The sequence below is a fragment of the Malus sylvestris genome, chromosome 6 (genome assembly GCF_916048215.2).
Source record: "Malus sylvestris chromosome 6, drMalSylv7.2, whole genome shotgun sequence".
Lineage (NCBI taxonomy): Eukaryota > Viridiplantae > Streptophyta > Magnoliopsida > Rosales > Rosaceae > Malus > Malus sylvestris.
In genome coordinates, this window is record NC_062265.1 from 30,725,223 (window position 1) to 30,748,736 (window position 23,514).

The 23,514-nt window shown below is 37.6% G+C and overlaps 3 protein-coding genes across 5 annotated transcripts; 1 reads left to right on the plus strand and 2 right to left on the minus strand.

Annotated features, from left to right (window-relative positions):
- The first annotated feature begins 3,696 nt into the window (after nucleotides 1-3,696).
- On the plus strand, nucleotides 3,697-5,748 carry LOC126626277 (transcription factor MYB1R1-like). The gene is made up of 3 exons (XM_050295539.1): nucleotides 3,697-4,096; nucleotides 4,429-4,637; nucleotides 5,134-5,748. Exons 1-3 carry the CDS (start codon nucleotides 3,835-3,837, stop codon nucleotides 5,563-5,565), a joined length of 903 nt encoding a protein of 300 aa, XP_050151496.1. The 5' UTR covers nucleotides 3,697-3,834; the 3' UTR covers nucleotides 5,566-5,748.
- Nucleotides 5,749-7,934: 2,186 nt separating this feature from the next.
- Nucleotides 7,935-10,663, minus strand: LOC126626278 (serine/threonine-protein kinase AtPK1/AtPK6-like). Its single transcript, XM_050295540.1, has 6 exons — nucleotides 9,907-10,663; nucleotides 9,346-9,428; nucleotides 9,130-9,250; nucleotides 8,845-9,018; nucleotides 8,544-8,651; nucleotides 7,935-8,445 (listed from the first exon to the last, which is right to left on the minus strand). The coding sequence occupies exons 1-6, from the start codon at nucleotides 10,543-10,545 to the stop codon at nucleotides 8,161-8,163; spliced, it is 1,410 nt and encodes a 469-aa protein (XP_050151497.1). The 5' UTR covers nucleotides 10,546-10,663; the 3' UTR covers nucleotides 7,935-8,160.
- A 1,088-nt stretch (nucleotides 10,664-11,751) lies between these two features.
- On the minus strand, nucleotides 11,752-22,863 carry LOC126626708 (transportin MOS14-like). Of its 3 annotated transcripts, XM_050296101.1 has the most exons (26): nucleotides 22,659-22,862; nucleotides 21,445-21,522; nucleotides 21,214-21,276; nucleotides 20,999-21,046; nucleotides 20,766-20,912; nucleotides 20,289-20,420; nucleotides 20,128-20,168; nucleotides 19,452-19,543; nucleotides 18,527-18,654; nucleotides 17,997-18,072; nucleotides 17,746-17,866; nucleotides 17,566-17,668; nucleotides 16,985-17,066; nucleotides 15,866-15,948; nucleotides 15,411-15,527; nucleotides 15,254-15,305; nucleotides 14,971-15,126; nucleotides 14,731-14,854; nucleotides 14,557-14,638; nucleotides 14,315-14,478; nucleotides 14,161-14,215; nucleotides 13,798-13,917; nucleotides 13,603-13,695; nucleotides 13,364-13,509; nucleotides 12,733-12,910; nucleotides 11,752-12,612 (listed from the first exon to the last, which is right to left on the minus strand). In XM_050296101.1, the coding sequence occupies exons 1-26, from the start codon at nucleotides 22,779-22,781 to the stop codon at nucleotides 12,334-12,336; spliced, it is 2,883 nt and encodes a 960-aa protein (XP_050152058.1). In that variant the 5' UTR covers nucleotides 22,782-22,862; the 3' UTR covers nucleotides 11,752-12,333. The 3 variants fall into 3 exon arrangements, with proteins under 3 accessions (XP_050152058.1, XP_050152056.1, XP_050152059.1); XM_050296099.1 differs by having other exon boundaries at nucleotides 14,315-14,638; nucleotides 22,659-22,863; XM_050296102.1 differs by lacking the exons at nucleotides 21,445-21,522; nucleotides 22,659-22,862 and having other exon boundaries at nucleotides 21,210-21,276.
- Between the last annotated feature and the right edge of the window lie 651 nt (nucleotides 22,864-23,514).

Below are 23,514 nucleotides of genomic sequence, written 5' to 3' on the forward strand. Positions count from 1 at the left end.
AAGACGTTTAAGTGGACGGAGGCATGCTACTGACTCCAACTACTCTAATGACTTGTAGAATTGGCAGATTACTCAGAACTGCTTCTCGGCCCCTATGGGTATCACTAGGGGTGGGTTCGGTACAGTTACCGTACCAAACCCCTTGTACCAATTACCGTACCAAACTTTCGGTTTAGTAAAATCTATTACCATTACCGTACCAAACTTTTGGTATACCGAAGTTCGGTATTGCCAAAAGTTCGGTTGGCATGGTATGGCAATGGTAATTACCATTTTATTTTGGGACAAAATCTGTTTTTGTTTTTTTAACCCAATTCAAGGGAAAAACTTTTTTTGTACCTTTATCTCATACATTATATATTAAATTCATCTATGATTCATCATTCACAATTCACACACATAATAATTCAAAAGATGCATCAAGATTCATCATGAAAATTAATCTTACAATCCAAATAGAAGTTACGAATCAAAACAAATAGAAGTTAACAATCCAAATAGAAATTAAAGTTTCAAACCAAATGAAAGTTGGAAGTAAACTTCAAAAAGTAGAATTCATTGATCAGTTATTCAAGCTTAAGATGTCGAAGCTTTTGGAGGAGACATTGAACTTGTAGAAGATTGAGTTTGTGTCAAGCCTACATTACAAACAAAGAAAACATATTAATTAGTAGCAAGAAGAATTAAAGTTGAAAATCATTTAATAACAAATTTACTAAAAAATTAAAGCATATCTTTCTTGTTTTCTCTTCTTCCATTTCCTTGTAAAATTGAAGCATATCTTCTGTTGGTTCCTTGTAGAAGTTTACTTCATCTGCCCTAAGCCAACCACTAGTACGCACTAGTGCCTCCATTATTTTAGGATAAAATGATACCCTAAAGGGTCCACAACCCTCCTCCCTAGGGTAAATGCATTTTCACTAGCAAAAGTAGAAGTGGCGGTTACAAAGATATTTTGGATATTTGTGAAAGAATTAAGAACTCTTTTGTGTTTGATTTCCACAATTTCAAGAGATCAAAGTCACCAACAACAATGCTAATATAAGTAGGGTTTTATTTTCAAATTATTGGAATATTATAAATATGTGTTATATAATTATCTATTATATAAGTTATAAATTATATATTATATTGTATTTTCGGTATGGTATGGTAATACCGTGGTAATGGTATCCATTACCAATACCGTACCATGAAATTTCGGTACGGTACAATACCGTACCATTACCGATTGGTACGAAACATTTGGCACAAAATCGGTATGGCACGGTTGGCAATTCGGTTGGCATGGTAATTTGGCAAAAAAATCCACCCCTAGGTATCACAACTTCTCATACAGGGTTGGATATTCTGAACTCTCTCAATTCACTTGTCATCCATTCCACTTATTTCCATCATTTCCTGACTTGATCGTCGAAGTGCCTACTCCGGAAATCTATCTCCCCGGCGCTTGGTTTTATGATCTTTCTTGGTTTTTGTTCTCACTGATTCATTCCTTCGCTATGTGCATAATCGAGTCCAACAAAATATCTCCCATAATTGTTAGGAGAAATCGTGATAAAAAATATACACATCTTTAGACAATACAATAAAAAAAATGAAAACTAATGAAAATGACTTGAAAACTTTGAGTTTTAATGATAAGGACAAAATAAAGAGTAAAGTCAATAGTACCAGGATTGACTTTTTAGTGTAAAAATGTGTTTTTTCGTTAAAGTGAACAGTACCGGGTGCTTTTCGTTAAAGTTCTCATAATAAAAATATTAACTCATATCAAGTGGCGTAGCTAGAGTTTTGTTACGTTGATAGAAGATTGAGATGGTAATTAGTGAAGGATAAAGGCATATAGTGTTATAGGAAAACTAATGAAAAATGTTTGAAAACTTTGAGTTTTAACGATAAGGACAAAATAAAGGGTAAAGTGAATAGTAGCATGTTTGACTTTTTAGTGTAAAAATGTGATTTTTCGTTAAAATGAACAGTACCGTGAATTTTTCGTTAAAACTCTCGTTAGTTATTTGAATTGTTTGAACTCATTTAATCCGTTTCTTGTATCCATAAATATTAAGAACTTGCATTTATTACTAGAAGGGCAATATTTAGACGGACAACTGTCCTCGTGTTTCATGTGACTAAGTTTTGTTTCTTTCTGTGTTGGAAGCATCTCGAACATTTGTTAATAGTTTTGACCAATTCCATATATCTTGTTTGCTCTACCAACTCCCATTTTGGGAATTTTAACATCGCTGGATAAATGCTAATCAATTCTATTTCTTTCATATAATTTGGTTTGTTAATTCAGGGCGTTGAAGAATTTCACGATGGTGGTCATGAGAAAGCCGAATGCCTTTATGAGTCTTCTTGATCCTTGATAATGTTGACTACCGTAACGAAGTTATCAGTTGGTCATCTTTAAGAAAAATGAAATCAAAATAAAATAGCTCGATTATCCATTTCATGTAGGTAAACATGTAAATCGAATGAATAATACTAAACACATTAAATTTTTGCACCAAAAAATGTGTCACCAATCAAAATTTACTTTAATTCAAGTTGAAATTTGATTAATTATTGTAATAAAAATTTACATGGTGTAGAAAGCGACACATTATTTGTAGCACAAATGTAATGCATGAATTTGATGTATGATTGTATGTAGCACCATCCAACTCGAATACCCATTTTTTTATAAATAAACACGTCATGAAACGACCTTAACTTATGTTGGAAAATAATGGTTTTAACAAAAATGTTAGTCATACCACATTTTTTATACCATATTTGTACCATCTTTCTAATAGAGATAAAACTCACATGTGTTAGTGAATCATATTTCTATTAAAGAGGTCGTACAAATGTGATATGAAAAAAATGAACTATTATTAACACTATGTGCAAGGCTGGAGACGTTTTATGTCCCATCCTAGTTGGCTGAGAGGTCTGGGACCTTGTTCTACCAGTCGACTTCTAAAAATATCATCTTACACTCATTTCAAGTGTGTTTTTCTTTCTAAAGATAAAAAAAAAAACTCAAAACGAAAATAAATTTTTTTGGAGTATCAATAATAATTTTCATAAAAAATACTAGTATTTAGGCACACACAAAGTGTATGAGAAAATTTTTTATTTTTGTTTTTGAAATAGAAGGAGAGAGGAAGAGAGTGATAGAGAATGTGGGGGTGAGAAGTTATTTTTTTTTAATTTTGTAATTTTGTAATTTTTTAATTAGAGATATATTATGATTACATGTATGTGAGGCTTTGAAGAAAAAAAAAGTAAAATTTGGTTATGTAAAATTACATTTATGCCCTGTATTTCTTATTCATGTTCTGTTTTAATTAAAAGGTTAAACTGGCCATTTCATAGGTTTTGGTTGACAATGAGTGTTTTATTAATTAATAGAAATAACAGCTGTAGCATTACTCAGAATTTAATGCATATAGTTTTTTCAATTAATTAAAAAATAAAACAAATCTCTATTTTTTTGTCAAACGATAGATTTTGTTAGATTAAAGATTAGTTACTGACGAGATTTGAACCCACATCGTCATGGAAGGATTCTATACCTTTCCAACACGTGTTAGCATCTGACGCAAATCCCGAAACTTTACAGCCTTCACACGCCGTCCGTTCGACGTTCCACCACATGGCGCCACTTCATCCCTGTAGTCTCCCACGTATATATATATGCACAAACCGACCTGCACAGCCCTCGCGCTGCAATCTTTTTTATCATTCTCTCCATTCGAATCGTACGGCCTCAGATCCATCGTCGTCGAGTAAGAAATAGAGACTGATCGATTCGAAACGTCGTCGTAGTCGCGGTCGGTGAAGATGTCGTCGGGCACGTGCTCCACCGTCGAGCCCGCGGGCGCCGGAGAATTCATGCTGTTCGGCGTGCGCGTGGTGGTCGATTCCATGAGGAAGAGCGTCAGTTTGAACAATCTCTCGCAGTACGAGCAGCCTCAGGAGGCCGCCTCCAACAACGGAAATAACGGCACCGCCGCCGGAAAGGATGACGCGGCGCCCGGTTACGCCTCCGAGAACGACGTCGTCCACAATTCTGGCGGGAATCGCGAGCGCGAACGCAAGCGAGGTCAGTCACTCTCTCTCTCTCTCTCTCTCCTCGATAATCTCCGATCATTTATATAAAACTCCTTAAATCATTCACTTAATTATGTTTCTTGTATTCAGTTGATAAAAAAATGGAACAAATTTGAACAATGTTTTGGTCATTGTTTACAAAATGTGCTCTTTCTTTTGTATGAATCTTTTGCGAAATTTTCACGTTCTAAATTAATCAAATTGCTAATTCTCCTTTTCTGTGTGAATTGTTCATATTCGATATCGCTAAAAGAAGAAATTTCATTTGAATTTAGTTAATTTTGGTTGGAAAAATGTGTATTTATTGTTTATTGTTGTGATCAGGGGTTCCATGGACGGAGGAAGAGCACAAGCTTTTCTTGCTTGGATTGCAGAAAGTAGGGAAAGGAGATTGGAGAGGGATCTCAAGAAACTTCGTGAAGACTCGCACCCCGACTCAGGTTGCCAGCCACGCACAGAAGTACTTTCTGCGCCGGAACAACCACAATCGCCGGCGCCGCAGATCTAGCCTCTTCGACATCACCACCGAAACGGTAACAATTAAATTCCCGATGGTTCTTATAGAACTCAATCCATTTCATGTATTTTGAATTTTGTTGGAGCTTAATATGTTTACATGGATCTTAAAAGTAGTTGTTCTGCAGTCATTTGAATTGGTGGATCTAGTTTTATAAGTGCTTTAGTGAATGAAATATGTATGCAATTTCTGAAATTTTGATGCGATCTCCTAGCCGATGAGAGTGAGCGTAAGATTATTTACGTTTTGATGATATCTGTTCAAGATTCGGATTGCTTTTACTAGCTCAAGAACGTTAAGAAACCCAAATCAAATCTCATGAAGAATGCTATGTGTTTTGATTGTTTCAGCATTGTTTTAAAGCTGAACAAAAAGTCAGATTGTAGATTTGTTATCCTGCTGAGTGGATGTTAAAATTTCGGTTGTCTAATCAGTTCTTTTCGATGTTTTCTCACAACCACGGGAAGGAAAAAGTTGGCTTATCATGATAATATCTGTTGCTTGTGTGTTAGGTCTCTCCAACTCCAATGGACGAAGAGCAAGTACATCTTCAAGATAACGCATCTCAGTCGCATCCATTGCCTCCTCCGCCACTATCCGACCTTCGCAACGCCAGTGGATTTCCAGTGGTGCCAGATTTTCCAATGACTGTAGGTCCAGCTGCCTTGCCAGTTCCCATTGAGAATCCTACGGAAAATCTAGCTCTACGACAAGCAAATCACGAGAATAGTACCTTGCCTAAGCTCGTCCATCCAGCTGCCCTTCACTCGGCCCCTCATGCCGCTGCAATGTCTGATCTAAACTTGAACTCAACAAAGGACCCATCAACTCTCACTCTCAACCTCTCCTTGTCAATGGAGTCGAGGGAACCGTCATCAAGGCATTCGGCTTTCCAGACAATGTCAGGATTCAGCAATGGGGATAGCATGATCAGCGTCACCTAAGAGTGTCGATATGTGGGGATGGTTTATAATTTAGAGCAAATCGGTAAGATGAAAATTCTCGGAAAAATTCGACAACGGGTTTAGAGAGAAGGCGAGGTAAATTTAGGTGACCGAATTTGTTTTAGTTTATTGTACAGACCCTTGAAGATAATGTTATGTCCTGTTAGTGTTGTTTTTCTGCTATTCTTTCTCAGATTCTTGCTTTTCTTCTTGTTTCATTTGGATTACTGATGTGTTGGTCCCCCCTTGCTGGGGCCTGGTCTAAATTCACCAGTGTCCCTCGTAGAGGGGTAAAATATCAATTTGGGTCCGGAGAAAAAGTAATCAGGGATAAGATTGAAGAGACTGAAACGCACGTTGTGGTCATTATAGCGGTTTCTTTTTGCAGAAAATACCCCTTTCGGACCCATGTGCATGTCACCATAGCGTTTTGGACCAGTGATACAACATGTCCTAAAACTTCGGTGTCTTAACTTCTCTGTATAGCAATTAGGCTATCTCTAATCGAAGGAAGGGCAGAGGGTTCGTTTTAACCCTCTGGCCCTCAAAGAAATTAATATTTTAATGAACAGTGCAGGATCGTATTTCTTACCATCTCTAACCGAAGGTCAAAGGGTCATAGGGCCAAACATAGCCCCTGTGACCAAAATCATCTCCAACTGAGAGCCAAATGGTCATAAGATCAAACATAATTTATTATTTAAATTTAAAAATTACAACAACTTAATGTTGTTTCATGTTACTTAATGTTATTTAATGGCTTAGGAAGTTATAGGAAAAAAAAATAGAATTTTTAATTAAAAAAAAAAATTGTAAAAAAAAAAAATCAAATATAACGGCTAGTTGACGTTAGCTAGCTCGTTGCATTCAAATTTGTGGCCTGGCCTGGGATGGGCTGGTTGGCTGACTGGGTTAGGCCAACTGGTTGGCCCTTTGGCCCTTTTTGTTTCGTGGGGCCCAAGAGCCCTTTGGCCTAGCCCTCGGTTGGAGACGATTTTTGGGCTATTTTCGGTCCTCCGACCCTCTAGACCCTTCGGTTGGAGATGGCCTTTAGGGACCAGTGATACAACACGGTCTTCTTCTCCATACAACAATTTAACATTGGCTTGGGACATTGTCACGTTCCATCACATTGGCTTTGGGATTTTTCTGTTATAGCTAGTATAAAAAATGGTATCGATAGAAATATTGTTATGCAAATTTGTGGAATTATAAGTGGATATATCGATATGGGTTGCCGTCGATCGAAATGGTGGAAATTTGCTAAAAAACATGGAAATTAAAATGGAACTTTAGGCATGTCATATGGTAGTTTGTCGATATATAACCGATATATTAGAGATATCAACGAAATCTGTCAATTTTATCCAAGATTTAAGAGTTTCTCCGATATGGGGTCAAGTTTAGACTTCACTCCTATTTCATATCTTTCTCTGTAAAAATATCGACTATATTAAAGAAATTTCAAACACGGCAGGATTTTTTATCCTTATTATTGTGGATGGACAAATTTATTTTTGTTATTGTGGGCAGAAAGTGGCAAGGCCCTCAATAATGGATCATGGTTGTTGTAGGCACATTATAATATAGAAACGTGTACGTGACATTGGTGGACGGAATGGCTATATGGGTTTCAAGGTGTCAATTTTTATGAGTTTGGTCGGCTTTTGGCACTCGATGGATTGGGTGTTTAATTAGGCACAAAAATGGTTGCTTCACCGCCACTTTTTGAATGGGATAGGGAAAGCTTTAGCTAGGATGGCTGAAAATAGCTAAAGTGCTCTTGGATTTTAAAAGTACTTCTTGATGCTTTTTGAAAAGCAAGTGCCTTTCAAGAAGCATTTTCAAGTGTGGCAAAGGATTATTTTGATAATGATCATTATGAATTCACAATATTGGTAAATAAAATTTTCTTTTTTTTTTAGGTCGAAAAGAGTAGTGCCACACTCATTTCTACTTTTCACACGTCCCTCTCACTTTTTAGCTCTCAGATCAAATGTAGTAAGAAGATCAATGGTAAAAAATTAACAAGCGTGAGAGGTAAAAATGGGATGTGAATATTCCGGTCGAAAAATGGATTCATTGGGACAAAGATACATGATCATCCACCATAAAATTTGAGATCAAGAGTTGAAATTAAAATAGTAAAAACACAAATATTTATTCTCCACCCTTGATATCAAATCAAGGGTCGAGAAATATCTATGTACCTAAAAAACAAAATAGTACACTGCGTATTATAATATAGATGGATGTCATGGTTAATATGTTCCACTATAGGTTATATTTTTTTCATTTCCCTCCACTAATATTATGCCACGAGTTGTGCCACCTCGTGTTCTGAGCATATTCCATTAAAGCCACACTCCTTTCCTCAAACAAACATAAAGACTCTTTGATTTGTTAATACAATTGGACATGAAATTATTAATTGAAAATGGAACAAAATGTGCATGTGTTAAAACATACTCCAAATTCAAACTTTCACCGTTACATGGAGAACAATTTGGAAGATGATCTTCACTTCATCTAGTTTTCCTTCCTGTTCTTTCACTCTTCCAATTTTCTGCTTTCGAGCTGAGCCTTCAGTTTAATTTATATCGACGAAAGCCACGGGTTAGGTGCCACGTAAGTGTACCCCTGGAAATGCTCACCCGCAGTTGGTGTAGGAGCGGGTGAGTCTTCCAGAGGCATTGTAGTCCAGCACCGGTCAAAGTTGGCTGTGCAGTCTTTTCCGCTCACATCTGGTTTGAACTTTGGGAGCACTTCTCTGGCCTCCAACTTCTTCCAGTTGATTGATCGAAACCATTTATGGCTTTTGACGTTATCCCCTCCATTCGGCCCGTTACCTAACCTCTGTGACGGATCCTTTTGTAGCAACTGCAAAATGACGGAGAAATATTCCCTTGTTCCTAGTTGTTCATCTGACAAAATGGAAATGAAAAGGGAGAAAATATCATATGGAAGCATGTACTTACTCCTTTCAGCAGAGAGTGAGCTTCGCTGGTTAGATACGACGGGAGTTTAACTTTCTCCTTGATGATTCTCTCCTGAAGTTTCTTTCTGTTGGCGTGTGTAAATGGTGGCTGCAGTAAAGCGGCAAACCAAATTTTGAGCAGGCGGACAAGAGTTCGACAAGCTTCTAGTTTGTCGATAAACATACCCATGAAACGACACAATTTTGAATGTCAACGTTGCTTACCAACGTTGATATTCAACGTTGCTTACCAACGTTGATATTCAACGTCAAGCTATCTGGTAGGGAAATTACAAGTTTACCTGCCCCTTTAGCATCTCATACAAAAGGATACCGATGCTCCACCAATCCGCATCTTTGTTGTGGCCTTTAGACAGCAAAATTTCTGGAGCCATGTACTCTGTGGTGCCACACATTGAATTCGATCTGCTGGCTTCGTCAATTTCCTTTGCTAGCCCAAAATCAGTTAGCATGACCTGCATCACAGGTACCAATTTGAGGAAAAGTAGATGTCTGAGCAAGAAAAGGATATCTGAATACGATGCATGTTCCTACGACAAGAGTGAGTAAATAAGCATGGCCATTACATGCCCATCAGAATCCACAAGAACATTTTCAGGTTTAAGGTCCCGATGGACAATCCCGCACTTGTGAAGATGTGCAACAGCAGACACTATCTCAGCAGTATAAAATCTCGCCTGATCCTCGCTACTCAACAAACATCCGAGAAAGTTGAAATCAAAACATACGAAAACATAAAGCGAGAGTATAAGCAATTTTCAAGCAATTCAAACACAAATTACCTGAAGATTCCCTGCCGGTATAGATGAAAGAAGAGATGCCCTCCGTTTATAAAATCCATGATCAAATAAAGCTTAGAGTTGGTCTGCAAAGTCAATACAAAACATACACAATCTGAAGAGCCTACAAGTATCCACAACGAAATTCACATAAAATGGTTCACAGGGTAAGCAATCAAAAGACAGTCACACAAATTTTCTAACATCTAATTTCGAAAGGAAAGTAAAGACAGGATCTTTGGTACACAAAGGCCTCCTTTGGCGTCCATTCGATCGCTTAGACAACTCACTAGATTTGATATAGGTTCCCTTACAATTCTACCATTTCTTCGGGATTCGAAGGGATAAGTTTCCTTAACAAGTAATACATCTATTACAATAAGCTGGGACAAAATATGGAAGTTGCATCCATTTCTTCCTTCAATATACGAGTTATTCAATCCAATCCGAGACACCAAACGAGGCCAAAAAGACCGAGATTTGAAAACCCAGCAAGTTTTTCTATCAATTTTCAAATTAAATTCAATAAAATGAACTAAAAGAAAATGAAAATTTAAATAGTACCTGGAAAGAGTAGCGGAGCTGAACAATGAAGGGGTGCACAACCTTAGTGAGAATATCTCTCTCAGCTTTCATGTAATCAACATGGTTCTTCTTTATGATTGTGTCCTTCCTCATAACCTTCATGGCAAAAAGCCCATCACCGCCGTCACCGCCGCCGTTACTGTCGTCGTCGCTCTTCTTTCTCACTTGAAAGACCTTCCCAAACGCGCCCTGACCCACAACTCTCAGCATCTCAAAATCCGCAGGCCCAAACTTCCGAGCTCCGAGCTCGGTCTTCTCTGATTCCCCACCATTCCGATTCTCGGTTCCGACTGGGGTTTCCGCTTCGTCGTCATCGCTCTGGGAATCGAGGAAGTCGGAGGTGAAGGGAAGGGAGTAGGGAGTGGGAGTGAAGCGCGGGGAGGGGCCCACGAAGGAGTGAGAGCGGTTGTGGATGACTAGCGGCGGAGGCGGGAATGAGGCGGCGGCGGAGGTTGATGAGTCGTTGGGGGTGGTGGCTGTGGGGCCGAAGATTTCGTTAAAGTCGAAGTCTTGAGGTGGGGATGAGGAGGATGGGGCGGAGGACGGCGGGATTGTGAGGCTGCTGAGCTTCGCGGCCAGCAGGGAGTGGAGCGTTTTCTTCTGAGATGACGTCACCATCGTTCTTCTGCGAGCGCTCTCTCTCTCTCTGCTTCAGTGCTTCTACATCGTTGAACAGCGGAAGAGAGAGAGAGAGAGAGAGAGAGAGAGCAGCTGAGTGTGTGAGGATGTCAGCTCATTGAAAGGAAGAAGACGTTGACTCGTTTGTGGCGGCGGGCATTTGGTATTTGTTACCGACACGTCGTTTACCCTCGACGACATCGATGTCACGCTTCGAAACGTTGAGTCGCAAACGACACATATTTTGTTAGACATGTAAAAGAGTGAATTCGGTTCGGGTCGGACCTTAATCCAAAAACAGAAGTCACTTGCGTAGAATAGATTCACCATCACGTATTGTGGCAGTGAATCTGTTATCGTCACCTATTGTGACGGTAAACTAGTTTTTTATAAGTCATTCTTTAAAATTAAATTATTTATAATTGAATTTGGAAATAGATGTTTGCTTAGGACATCTCCAAATAAGATGTTATATGTAAAACATTAAAATGATATTTAATGGTTTATATGGCAATTTGATATTTTATACAATTTTTTGCTTCACCCGACATGTTTAACAAAACGTCATTCTATAAAAAATTTCATCTCTTTGTAGGTTCAATTATTGAGACAATCAATCAAATACTTTGAACACACAACAACATTTATTATGAATATAACATCACACCTATTAAAAATTATTAAACCAATTTGACAGTTGTTGATAAAAATGACAGCAAAGGAGTTTGTATTCAATTGACTCAGCTCCACATAAGAAACCAAAAGGCTCGGTTGGATAGGATTTGGCTGCCATTATTACTGTTGTATGTTTATGTGGCAGTTTTGACATCTCATTTCAAAATGCTACTATAAGTTATAGATTTGTAAGGAATTCATTGCTGAGTTGCTCTTAATCTCATAATTGTTACAAAAAATTAAAGAATAAAAATGTTTAACAAAATCAAGAAATTGATTATATCGGATGGCAAAGAGGGGTTATTTATTCATCCATTCTCGTACCAATTCATGGGTTCTCAAATTTCAAGTAAAAAGAATAATACTTGAGTATTCACTAATGAGTATCTCAGGATGCATTCAATTTTTAACAATTATTTTTTAAAATGTTGGGATTTGACAATTTTCAAATTTAGAAAGGATCTTTTCGAATAGGAGATAAGAACACAAAATAGCAATGCTATTCACACTCGTTTTTACTTCACACACCTATTTTAATTTTTAACGTCGGATCAAATGAATCAAATAATATCAATGACAAAAAATTAACAAAAACGTGTGAACGTGAACCATTCAACTGTCTAGATTACAACACATGAATCAAACCAACAAAGCTTTCAATATAATTTGTTCTTTTTTTTTCTAGCATCGCAAACCAATTGAAAAAAAAATCTGAAACCTGAACAATGCCACTGTTTGGATTACAATATATTGAAGCTTTCAATATATTTTGTACAACCACCACCACCACCACCACCACCACCACAGCTTCCGATATCCGACGACATGAAATGACGGAATACTCCTAAAGAATGCCTACATTTTTCTTTCCTTCAGTAATCTACAACTCTATACCACCATGTCATCCTACCCCAAAAAATGACAATGCCAAGGAAACCAACCACTCAAATACAGAAACCGTCTCTTCTCTCCGATCGATGTGAAGGGCATTGATTCTCCTTAAAAATTGGAGAACCAAAGTAAAACACTGAAACAATGAGGAAAATGCACAGTAGACAACCCATTTTACCGCTGACAGGGCGAGGCGTAAGCAAAATGGCCGCCATCTCTCGTTTATGATCCCGGTGCTATGTTCAACTCAAGTGGCCTCAAAGATTGTTGAACAATCTCCATAACTGTTCGATTACGGCGGCAAACATCCGATAGGTCCTCAATTGGAACAGACAGGGCATTAACGTTAGCCCCAGACGCAGCATCTGACAATGCCTTCAAGAATCTCGAACGCTCAACTTCTGTCACAGCCGTCAAAGGAATTAAAGAAATACTCTCCTTGGCCCACTCCACTGACTGTGGCCCATAAGCTCGAGATAAAGATAGTAGCGTGTAGGTTACCTGCGGGATGGGAGAGCAGTGAAATTCCAGACAAATATGGAGCACGCGTACAGCCAAATACTCATGCAGTTAAAAGTGTGACTGTTAGAGTCGATGCTGGGGATACATGCAAAAACTTACCAATTCTAGTCGGGAACTTGGAAGTGCTCCTGTTAGTGAAGCAATTAAAATTCTTGTGATGCTGGACCCTCGAGGAATAATGACACAATTCCTGATTGGTAAGTATTGTTCTCCCCCGGCAGAGTTTCCAAGATCAAATATATCAGATAAGAACGTTAATATTGAATTTGATGCCTCTCTGCAAAGAAGAGAATGTAAAGGTAAATAGCCATGCTCATAAAAGGTTAAACCAAGAAGATAAATGATATCAAACACGGAAAGAAAATGTCTATGACATTTTAATGACCACTTGATACACGCAGATTCAGAAATCCGCCAAGGCTAAGTAAGAAGCTTCAACAGAGGCAAACTTTCAAATAAATAACGAGAGGAGAGAGGGAGAGGAAGAGGGGGGGGGGGGGGGAAGGAGTTGTGAAACAAAAAATAATTTCTTCAACAAAGATCTCAGACTCAACTGCAACCAGGTATTTAACAGAACATGGTGAAAAATAATTTTACTTGAGAAGTTGAGTTGAAATTACTACGCATACAGTTTTGCAATCTCCTGGAAATTGTTTGAATTTTCAAACTTTTATTTACATGAGAGAGAGAGAGAGAGAGAGAGAGAGAGAGAGAGAGAGAGAGAGAGTACCTGTGCTGCACTGTAATCCCAATCAGCGAGCAATCTACTAATGATGGAAAAACAGCTGATGGAATAAATAATTGAGGACAATAGCGAATGCATCTTGATGCCAACAGAAAACAATCATCTGCTATATCAGGTCTGGCAGTAAATTCCTGCAATACTTGTGTGTGTAAGTTAATAAGAAAAAAGATGATATTTGAAAGAAAAAACAATTTCAGGGTCCAGCCCAATGAAAACTAACTTACCTGAATGCTCGTGAGAAGATGTGTTGTGTGCATAAAAAGTGCTTCAATCAAACTTTTCAAATAATTTGCACAAGATGGGTCAGAACCGAATATCTGCAGCATAAGAAGCAACAAATGCACCATTTTAAATTTACAGAAAACAACTAAAAAGAAGAGGAAAAAAAATTCAGGTTTTTGGGTTTTAGGATAGCTTGCCTTTATAACTTCACTAGATAAATAGAGGAAGCACGGTTGGTGATGCTGTTGATATAAACCTTGAATCTCTTCTAGCATTGCTCCAATTGTAATTCCCATGCACCTTCCAGAAGTCCGCACCTAAAGAAGGACAAAGAGTAAGGCAAGAAAGATTTCAATATAAAATTATCAGAGAATCAAATTTGTATGGCACACACAAAGCCGCTAACGATAGAAGAAAGGAACACTATCTAGATATATTATTCATCATATCACGTAAGGCAATGACAGGCGGCAGGCAAAAAGACAGGAACCCATAGTTGCATCACATGATAGCTTTAAACATTTGAGCTTAACATTTAGAAGCGGGATCTACAAACTCACAGCGTATTTGCAAGCTCGGCACAGAGACTCCATTGTCCGCATGTCCCAAGCACGACTTCACCATAAACATTCAAATCATGCATTAGAATAAAGAAAGGAGATTAAGATATATATACTGAAATATGTTACACAGCTAGGTATGTGAAACACTTACAGATCAAATATGGCTTTAAAAATTGGCCAAAGTCTTTGAATTGCATCTGCCACAGCTTCTGCATGATTCACATACCTAAAGATGTATCCAAATCGATCGATGTGAACTGTTAAATCACGAGCAGTCTTGCTATTTAGCGTGTCTGGGCCTTGGCTGACAATTTCCTGGTTGTTGACAGCAGTAATCAGCATATCACCAACAAAAGGATTCATACATAGATTTTCTTCTAAAATGAAACACACCTGTAGAGGAGTAACAACGGGCAAGCACAAGGCCTCCAAAGCCCTCTTAGCATGGTCTGGAGGAAGTTCAGTAATGACCTTGCTGCATGCAACAGTTCAATAGACACTTGGATCGGTTGTATCATGCAAAATTTCATAGTTCATGCAACAGTAGAACATGGAGAAAATAGTTACCTTAAGGCTTCAACTAGATGTAATGAATCATCAGCAGAGACCTTGAAACTGCCTTCACCACTCACTGCCCTATGGTATATATGGAAGAGTCCATCCAAACATCCACAGAGCTTTAATCGGCAATCTGCATCCAAAAATAAAAGTATTCAGTGTTATTAACTATGAGGCTAACTAGGTTAGATATCAAAGAGAAAAAAAAAACTACGTAAATTTTTTCCTTAAACATATGAGATTTAGTACCGTCACAAATCTGTCTAAATGCCACAGCCGCAGCTGCTGCGGAATCTTCAGATATACCCATGCCACTCATGAGGATATCTAGAACTGAAGGCAGTATGGACAGTCCGCCTGATGCAGAATCAAGCCACTTTGAATACGCTCCAATAGTTAAGCAAACTGCAACACTCTCCACATGCAGGTAAAATGAATCCAGTACATCATATTAGACAGACTAGTGAAATACAACTTCTATTAAACATAACCATTCACAACAGAGGAACTACAACTAATATAAATACATTACCTGTCTGAAGTAGTTGAGGATGTTGAGGCAATTTAAGCAACCTATCCATAACCTTTGCGAATCAAAGAAACCAAAAAAGAAGTGAGTTTTGTGAGATCACAACTTAGGCATGACTTCAGTTTCAATTTCTACAGGACTATTGGGCACAACATCGTACCTTGGGCATTACTTCAGCTTCAACTGCTGAAACATAACTTGATATTGCCCGGATGCCGAACAAAGCAGCTTCCGCTGGGCGCCATTCACTTTGTTCATTGTGACAGCACGCTGCAGCCTTAACAAAATGAAAATATTCTGTTCAGACCGTAGTGGAAAAATGACAAAGTGAATCTTACACAAAAAGAAACTAAAATTGCTAAAGCAGTAAAGGACCACTCCGTGAAAGAGAAGATTAAGCAATCCTTCAATGCATTAAATATTTCCAAACATACAAGTTCTTTACAGGTTAATAAGATTTCAATGGACTCACGTTTAATTAAAATATCAAAAGAATATTTAATGAACTTGAAAATAAAAATATGGCCAAATAACTATATTTTATGCTCTAACTTTCAGAGTTTTGGACCAAAATTTCATCCCACTGGAGTTACAGTGAGAAAAATCAATACATACCTCATCAAGCTTCATGTAAAGAATTCTAAGTGTGGCATCCCCCCCTAAAACTGATGCTGCATCAATTAAGACATCCGCAACAGCTGGAAACAATATAGAATCAGTTAGACATGACGCAATGCTACATTCAGTGTCTCACAAAGAAGAGTATGACCAAGGCAAATAAACTGACCAATCACATATAATAAAAATAAACAAAACAAAAGACCAACTTTCTAGTGGCACTGTGATCTCCAACCCCAGTGGTTTGGAAAAGGACTAATATGAACATAACCTTACAGTACAAGACATTTACACATGGATGAAATTTAACTGATGAACCAATAGAGAGAGCAGGTTGATAGATTGACACCAATAGCTTAACTTATATAGGCTTTGCAAATAGTATAACTTGCACCTATAATCTGCAAATCTGGGACAAATTACATCAGGAGGCATTAACAATGAATGCAAATTGATCAACTAGAAGTTTCGTCCTATGCTTTCTAAACGCTTCAATAATGAGAACAAAAGCATACAACATAGACAAAATTTATGAGTGAAACTATAAGACAATGATTGTCACGTCCCAGTCTCGACTCTGCCGTAGCACAATATTGTCCGCTTTGGGCCCCGGCCACGCCCTCACAGTTTTGTTTCCGAAGCCAGTGAGTTCCCAAAAGGCCTCGTGCTATAGGAGGTGGACATGTACATATATGGCACATCACCCCCCCTCCGTTGGTCAATGTGGGATGTTACAATCCACCCCCCTTAGGGGCCCGACGTCCTCGTCGGCACACTCGCACCAAACGGCAGAGTGGCTCTGATACCATTCTATCACATCCCAATCTCGACTCCGCCGTAGCACGATATTGTCTGCTTTGGGCCCCGGCCACGCCCTCACAGTTTTGTTTCTAGGAACTCACAACGAGAACTTCCCAGTGGGTCACCCATCCTGGGAACGCTCTCGCCCGAACTCGCTTAACTTCGGAGTTTCGATGGAATCCGAAGCCAGTGAATTCCCAAAAGGCCTCGTGCTATAGGAGGTGGGCATGTACATATAAGGCACATCACCCCCTCTCCGTTGGTCAATGTGGGATGTTACAATGATGGACACCCAACCAAACAGCTAGGAATTACCATATCTAGTCTGCTTAAACTCCTTAAGATCCTCATGTGAAAGGTCTTGATAATCTTGAGGATATTGAATCCGAAAGCTAACCTGTCAAAAGTATCAGCCTCTCAGAATTTAGTACAATAAAAGATTGTCAAAATGCATGTATGTGGTATTTCATTGCTTTCATCATGTTGAAGTTCAGTTGTAGGATAATTGACCATTTTCCCATAATAATGTACTTTTTATGATATATGAGGAAATTAATTCTCCAATCGTTTCACACCCATTTAATTTATGTGACAAACGGTAACCATGGTGGATCCTTGTATCAGATAATCATTTCCTTCGAAATCCACTAAGCAGAACACAGATACAAATATCAACAACACTAAAGAACATATGTGATTGTCTTTAGAATCATGAATCCCAGGATAAGAAGCTAAACTATTAACTTGGTAAAAGCACTTAATTATCATGAGATCAATCCAAAAATGTAGGGTGATATCATTACATTAAGAATACAACACACATCCGATACCATCAATTGGTGTTTGGAATGATGCAACTAATTACAATTTTAAAGCTTCTAAGAAAAAGAACTTACTAAGGATACAAGTGACTCATAAGCTGGACGAAAAACTTGCAGCCTTCTATTTCTCTCAGCTTCAATGGAAGATGATTCATTCACAAACGAAATATACGATTCCCTGGAAGATTAGAGTTCTTATACTGAATGTCTTGTTTTAGACAAAATCAAGTAGACTGTAATTCTAGGATGACTAACCTTCTGGTCAAGTTCACCTGAAGACTGTGCCAAAAGTTGAATGTCATGGAAGCAATATAGTACTCTGGGTGTGATGCAACTTCCAATAACGCATGTACGATCAACATTGATTCATCTGAGCCTGAAGAAAGGATGATATCAACCAAAAAGAAACAGATCAGAGACAATTCAAAAAATTCGGAACTCATAAGAGACAAAAAGCATCCAACAAATCCTCAGAGAAGTTTTTGATAGCTTCTAAATAAGTATACCAGTTGCAATAAGTTCAACATATGAATCACCCATGTCAGAAAATAAGCGAGCAATGGCCTTCACATCTTCCTCATCCTGAAAACAAGCATAGAGATAGGGTAAAATAACCATCAATGAAGTTATTATTTCCCACTTAAATTTAATGATTAAAGAGTTGTTAGTTGATGCTTTTCTTGTAGGTAAAAATCACTTTTAACCCAAATTAGAATCTACTGTGATTGGCAATTGATGAAAAATGAAGGTTTAAAGTTTATATGAAGCTCACCTTCATATCTACTGTGATAAACAAAAAATAACTCCTTATACTTTGACATCAATGAATAAATAAATCCTTGAAAAATACAAATGAATAATGTTTAAACAGAAGACTATGTGTTTAGACTCTTTAAGTAAACATCTTTAAGTAAACAATCCAGTATAACTTAACTTTATGAAATTATACACCCCCCCCCCTCAACCCTCAGAATAAATAAAAATAATAATCAATAAATAAATAAAGGAAACTTGTACAACGCTACACATAGAATACCTTTGAAGAATCTCTTAGCTGTCCCTTAAGATTCATTACTTGAGGGACAAGAACTTGAATTAAGGGCATCTGCACAGAGACACCACCTGAGCTTCCAGCTGCTGTATAGTGGATCAACTCAGATATAACTGCAACAAAACAGAAAACAATGAGGGGAAACAAAGTAAGAAAATCCACCCGAGGGTAAGGCATCAATTGATGCAGTAAACACACAGTCAATGCATATATAACAATATGTTATTGACAGAGAAACAATATGAAATGAAACAAACAGAGGGCTGAGTTAACAGATTTCAATAGAAACTACACCATCCATGCTGAGAGAAATGCTCAAACATTGACATGAAATAATTTGTCAATAACATTGAACCAAATGTCAGAACATAATGATTTTATAGACAACTTCAAAAGAAATATAACTAAAAACATATTCTATTCAAGGAAATGTAATATATTTTCAGTCCCATATTTTCCATGGGTTTGATGTAAGAAAAATTAATGTATGTTACCTATAATTTCATGACAACTATCTAGATAATACTTACTTCAAAAGATTTATTGTACTATCTAAGCAACAAAAAACATTCAAATACCCTTTTAAATATCTTTCAATATAGAACCTCCAAATGTTGAAACTGAAATCCTAAAAAGCCAAATTGATCCAAAAAAGTCCGTTGGAAGTTCTACCAGGAAATCTACACCTCAACAAATTATAGAATTACATCATACTCAACCAAAGAACTAAAAAACTCTTAAAGAATTTTCACATATAGCAAGCCTTTGAAAGAATTTTCAAAATTGAAACAAATTAGATTTATTGGGTGCTTTTATCACTGCCACAAAATCGCCATAGTAAAACCAACTGAAAACACAGATTTATTATACAGTTCCCTAAGAACCACCAGGTTCGTAAAGTTGTTTTTACCATTTACTGCGGCCTCTGAAAGTAGCTCAGAATTCAAGCTTGAGAGAGCTGTGAGCACCAATGGATGGGATGCAAGCACAGATCCAGGGATCCTGAAACCCACATAAGTTCATTTAAGTACCATGAATTGCTATCATTTATTTAGTCTCCCTATAAAAGGAAAGTCAGACAACTGCACAAGATGTAATTCAGGACTACCATATCAACACCCGCAAACAATACCAAATTATAAGAAAAATTACACTGACAGCAACTTGTGTAGGCATGCAACTATGTATATTAAAGAAAGAACAGCCTTCATCTATAACAAGCATTGCGTAAATCAAAACTTGCAATGCCTGATACCATAGGGAAAATAAATGCACACACATAGATGAACTTGGAAGGACTTTGTCTCAAGTTTATTGCCTTAAGTTGTACGATCAAAGTATTATGCACTCTCATATAAGCTAGAAGGATGTAATATATGATCCACACATTGACTACTGGTGAATCCTGAACCACAGACTCAAGGCACTCCACATACAAAAGTTCAGAGTAAAACTTCATATTGCAGATTGTTTGTCAATTGGGTGGCATTGCGAGGCCCTAATTAATATTTCCAATAGACTATACATCCTCGAGAAACGACTCACTCAGAGAGAGAGAGAGAGAGAGAGAGAGAGAGAGTTCATACCCATGTTTCAGTCGAAGCCAAGAAGCAAACGCTTCAAGAACCTGAAAAACCAACCAGCTAAAACGATTAAAAAATGGCACTCTAGCAGCCATCAGAAAAAAAACTGGCAAATCCCAAACATCAGCATAGAGTAACTTATAAAATTATGAAATAATAATTACCTGCTCCTTAAGCTCATTAATATTCAAACAGGCAGTCAGGATGTCAAGAGCAACCTCAATTTGTGAAGTAAGCTCCTTTTCAAATTGGCGGCGTCTTTCCGGGCGAGCTGCAATTTTGTAGTTGAATACTTCCTGAATTTAAATCCCAGAAGGAAACGAACATGGTGAAAAGGTAGCCATCTGTCAATCAACTAAAGTTTTAAGAAAACATACATTGTTTCGGCTAATATATGAGACCACTACATGAATTCCCTCAAGGAAAAAGTAATGAAAAGACCGAAGAACATGATGCTGAACAACTTAGGAATCATTAGGAAGGGAAAGGTATGCTTTAGAAAGGACATGCATGATTTCTAAAGTGTACAAAACACATTCACCATATTACATGGAGAGTATTTAAATCAGCCTTGTCACACACAGTTGCACACTACAGTGCAAATATAAATTCAGCAAGCATCATATCTAATAGTTATTTACCTCAGGCAAAACTGTTAGTAACTCCAAAAATCCTGGTATGTACTCTGGATGCAAATTCATCTCATCACGAAGCCACTTCACAATCCCACCATCCCCCCAATCTTCAGCGCGAACATGTACAGCCAAAGCAGCCACAGCAATGCTAATCTACAAAGACAGATAATTGAGCTTAATATCCTCTTGGGATCCAAAAATCTGATGAAAGAGTGTCAAAGAGACTTCTGGGACACCACCTGAGTTCTGACTTTAGGGGGGCCCTTGTGGAATTTTCTCAATAAGTTCTGCATTCAAAATATGCAAGAACAAATACCGTTCAATATTGTACAGAAACAATCGAATCATTCTTCATATAAATAAAACAGGTCCATGACACTGTCAGAACACACTAAGGTGTAAAGCTTACTCAATTCTCACTCAAATTGTCAATGGATAGTGGATACTCACTCACATTTAATGAGTCACGTAACGGGCGAAAAGCTTCAGAAGGTAGTTCTTCAAAATCTCGTTGTACCTAGACAAGATACAAAATGAACTAAGAATCTACACACGCAACCAGTACAACATAAACAAGGCTTAAATATTTGAACATAAGATCTTTTAAGCTTCCATAGAAATAGGACGTAATAAATAAACTAACTGCATGATTACAGGCAGCCAGCTCTAAGGAGAAGAGAATTACCTTGCTTCTAAGGGTCTGAGAACAAAATATCAATGTTTCTAGATTGCTAGTTGCATCATGAAGCAAGTTATCAGCAACCTAAGAAAAAGAAGCAAATTAATGTTCAGAAAACTCAATAGTGACAAATTCAACATACAAGACCCATATACAAAAATGATAAATAGGAAGAACAAGTTCAACTTTTGTTTTGGCCTAAGGTAATTATTAAACTTAGAGAGCAAAATTCAGTACAATCTAACAGGTATAAGAATAGAATTAGAACACCAATAACTCATAAAAAAGTACTTTGGCAAGAAAATTTACATGGAAACCATACAGAAAAGACTAAAACTGCTGGTTGACTTTTACCCTCATATACAAAAAGTGAAAATCTTGAAAGAAATATTTATCATTGATTAAGAAAAAGGTTAAGGGTATAGATTTAAAGCTTACTAGCTGCTAGATAATTAAAAAACGCCAGATGCCCTATCTTGTAAGTGTGTGTGTGTGTGTGTGTGTGTGTGTTTAACTTTTACGTAAGTACTAAGCACAGGCATGGTTTAGGAATGTGATGTCCTACTGTCTTGGACACTTTTCAACACATTGCAGACACAGGGAAATCGTTTTTGTGTTAAATTTTATGATCTCAAATAGATTTTTTTTTCTTTTCAAAAAGTTCAGATTCATTTTGTAGTTTACACTACAATAACATAACTAGTTCACACTGCAAAAATACATGTATACTCATATCATCTTTGTTTATTAAGCTCAGTATTTGAGTATTTATCATTTGACGTTGTTGTCTGGATCATAGATGAGCTTCCTATTCCAGATAAGAGAGATGCCACAAGCAAAAATCAATCAATTTTCGCAAGGTAAAACGAAATTTTCTCACAAACCGACCAAGACCTACAAATTGCTTCGCTCTGGCATATTAAAAATGAAATACATAAGAAAATAAGTAATGCTTCTGACCCAAAGCATACCACTCAACTCAGATTATTCACCAAAAACCCTAAAACTGAATTCATCTAATTCAAATGGAACGAACTAGGGATTCCAAACCATTCAAAATCCAATTTCATCAAGATTGGCAAAAAACACCAAACCAATCACTGAAATTACAGCGGAATCGAACACCAAACTCTCACAAGCTACAGACAGCGATCAAAAACTTCATAAAACCGACAGGAGAATTCAAATCTACGAAAAGAGAAAAGTAGACGGAAAAGCACCTGCCAGGCGTCGAGCGTCCGCTGGAAGTCCTGCAGCCAGCGATCGGCCTGCAGGCGGACGCCGTCGTCGGGGTGGTGGTAGAGTGCATTGAGGGCTTCTTTCACTGTGTTCTGGAGCTCCATGGTTCGTCGTCGCAGCAGCTCTCCGAGCTCTCTCTTCGCACTTGTTCGATTTGTTCCTTTTTCTCTATCCTTTTTTTTTTTTTTTTGATAAAATAAAACGGGTTTTTGGCGCCCCCCAGGGACAAATGGAGGGTTTTTGGGGCTGTCTTGGCCGTCGGATCTGCCTGCCGATGTTTGACTCTCGGTCAATCCGAGTAATCGGGTGGAGGGGCCGTGTGTGTAAATATGTGTTTTCTTGGGTCAAGTGTGTAAATATATTAGTTTGTTTGAAATGAAAGGGATGTCTGGTCGAATGGGACACGTGGCATGTGTGTGATTCGGATGTGACTGGGGAGAAATTTTTTATTAGGATTGGAATATGGATGGCACATCACATGTTTTTATATAAGTGATTAAAATTTTTTTTGTTAAGTTATTAATTTTTTAGCTCATATATTACATCATTTATATAGTGACACGTGGTGTACCACCTCGTGTTCCGATCATACTCACAAATCTCTCGTGACTAGGGAGAAATTTTTCATTTTAACCAGAACACGAGTGGTACACCATGTGTTTTTATATAAGTAGTGAGAAATTTTATTTTTTAAATTATTAAATTTTTAACATAAATATTCCATCATTTGTATAATGACACCTAGTATACCACCGATCACATTGAAAAATCTCTAGGGTGATCGGATTTGGGTCCCAATGTATGACTCAGGTCAGGGCTGCTATCTTACGAACTTTT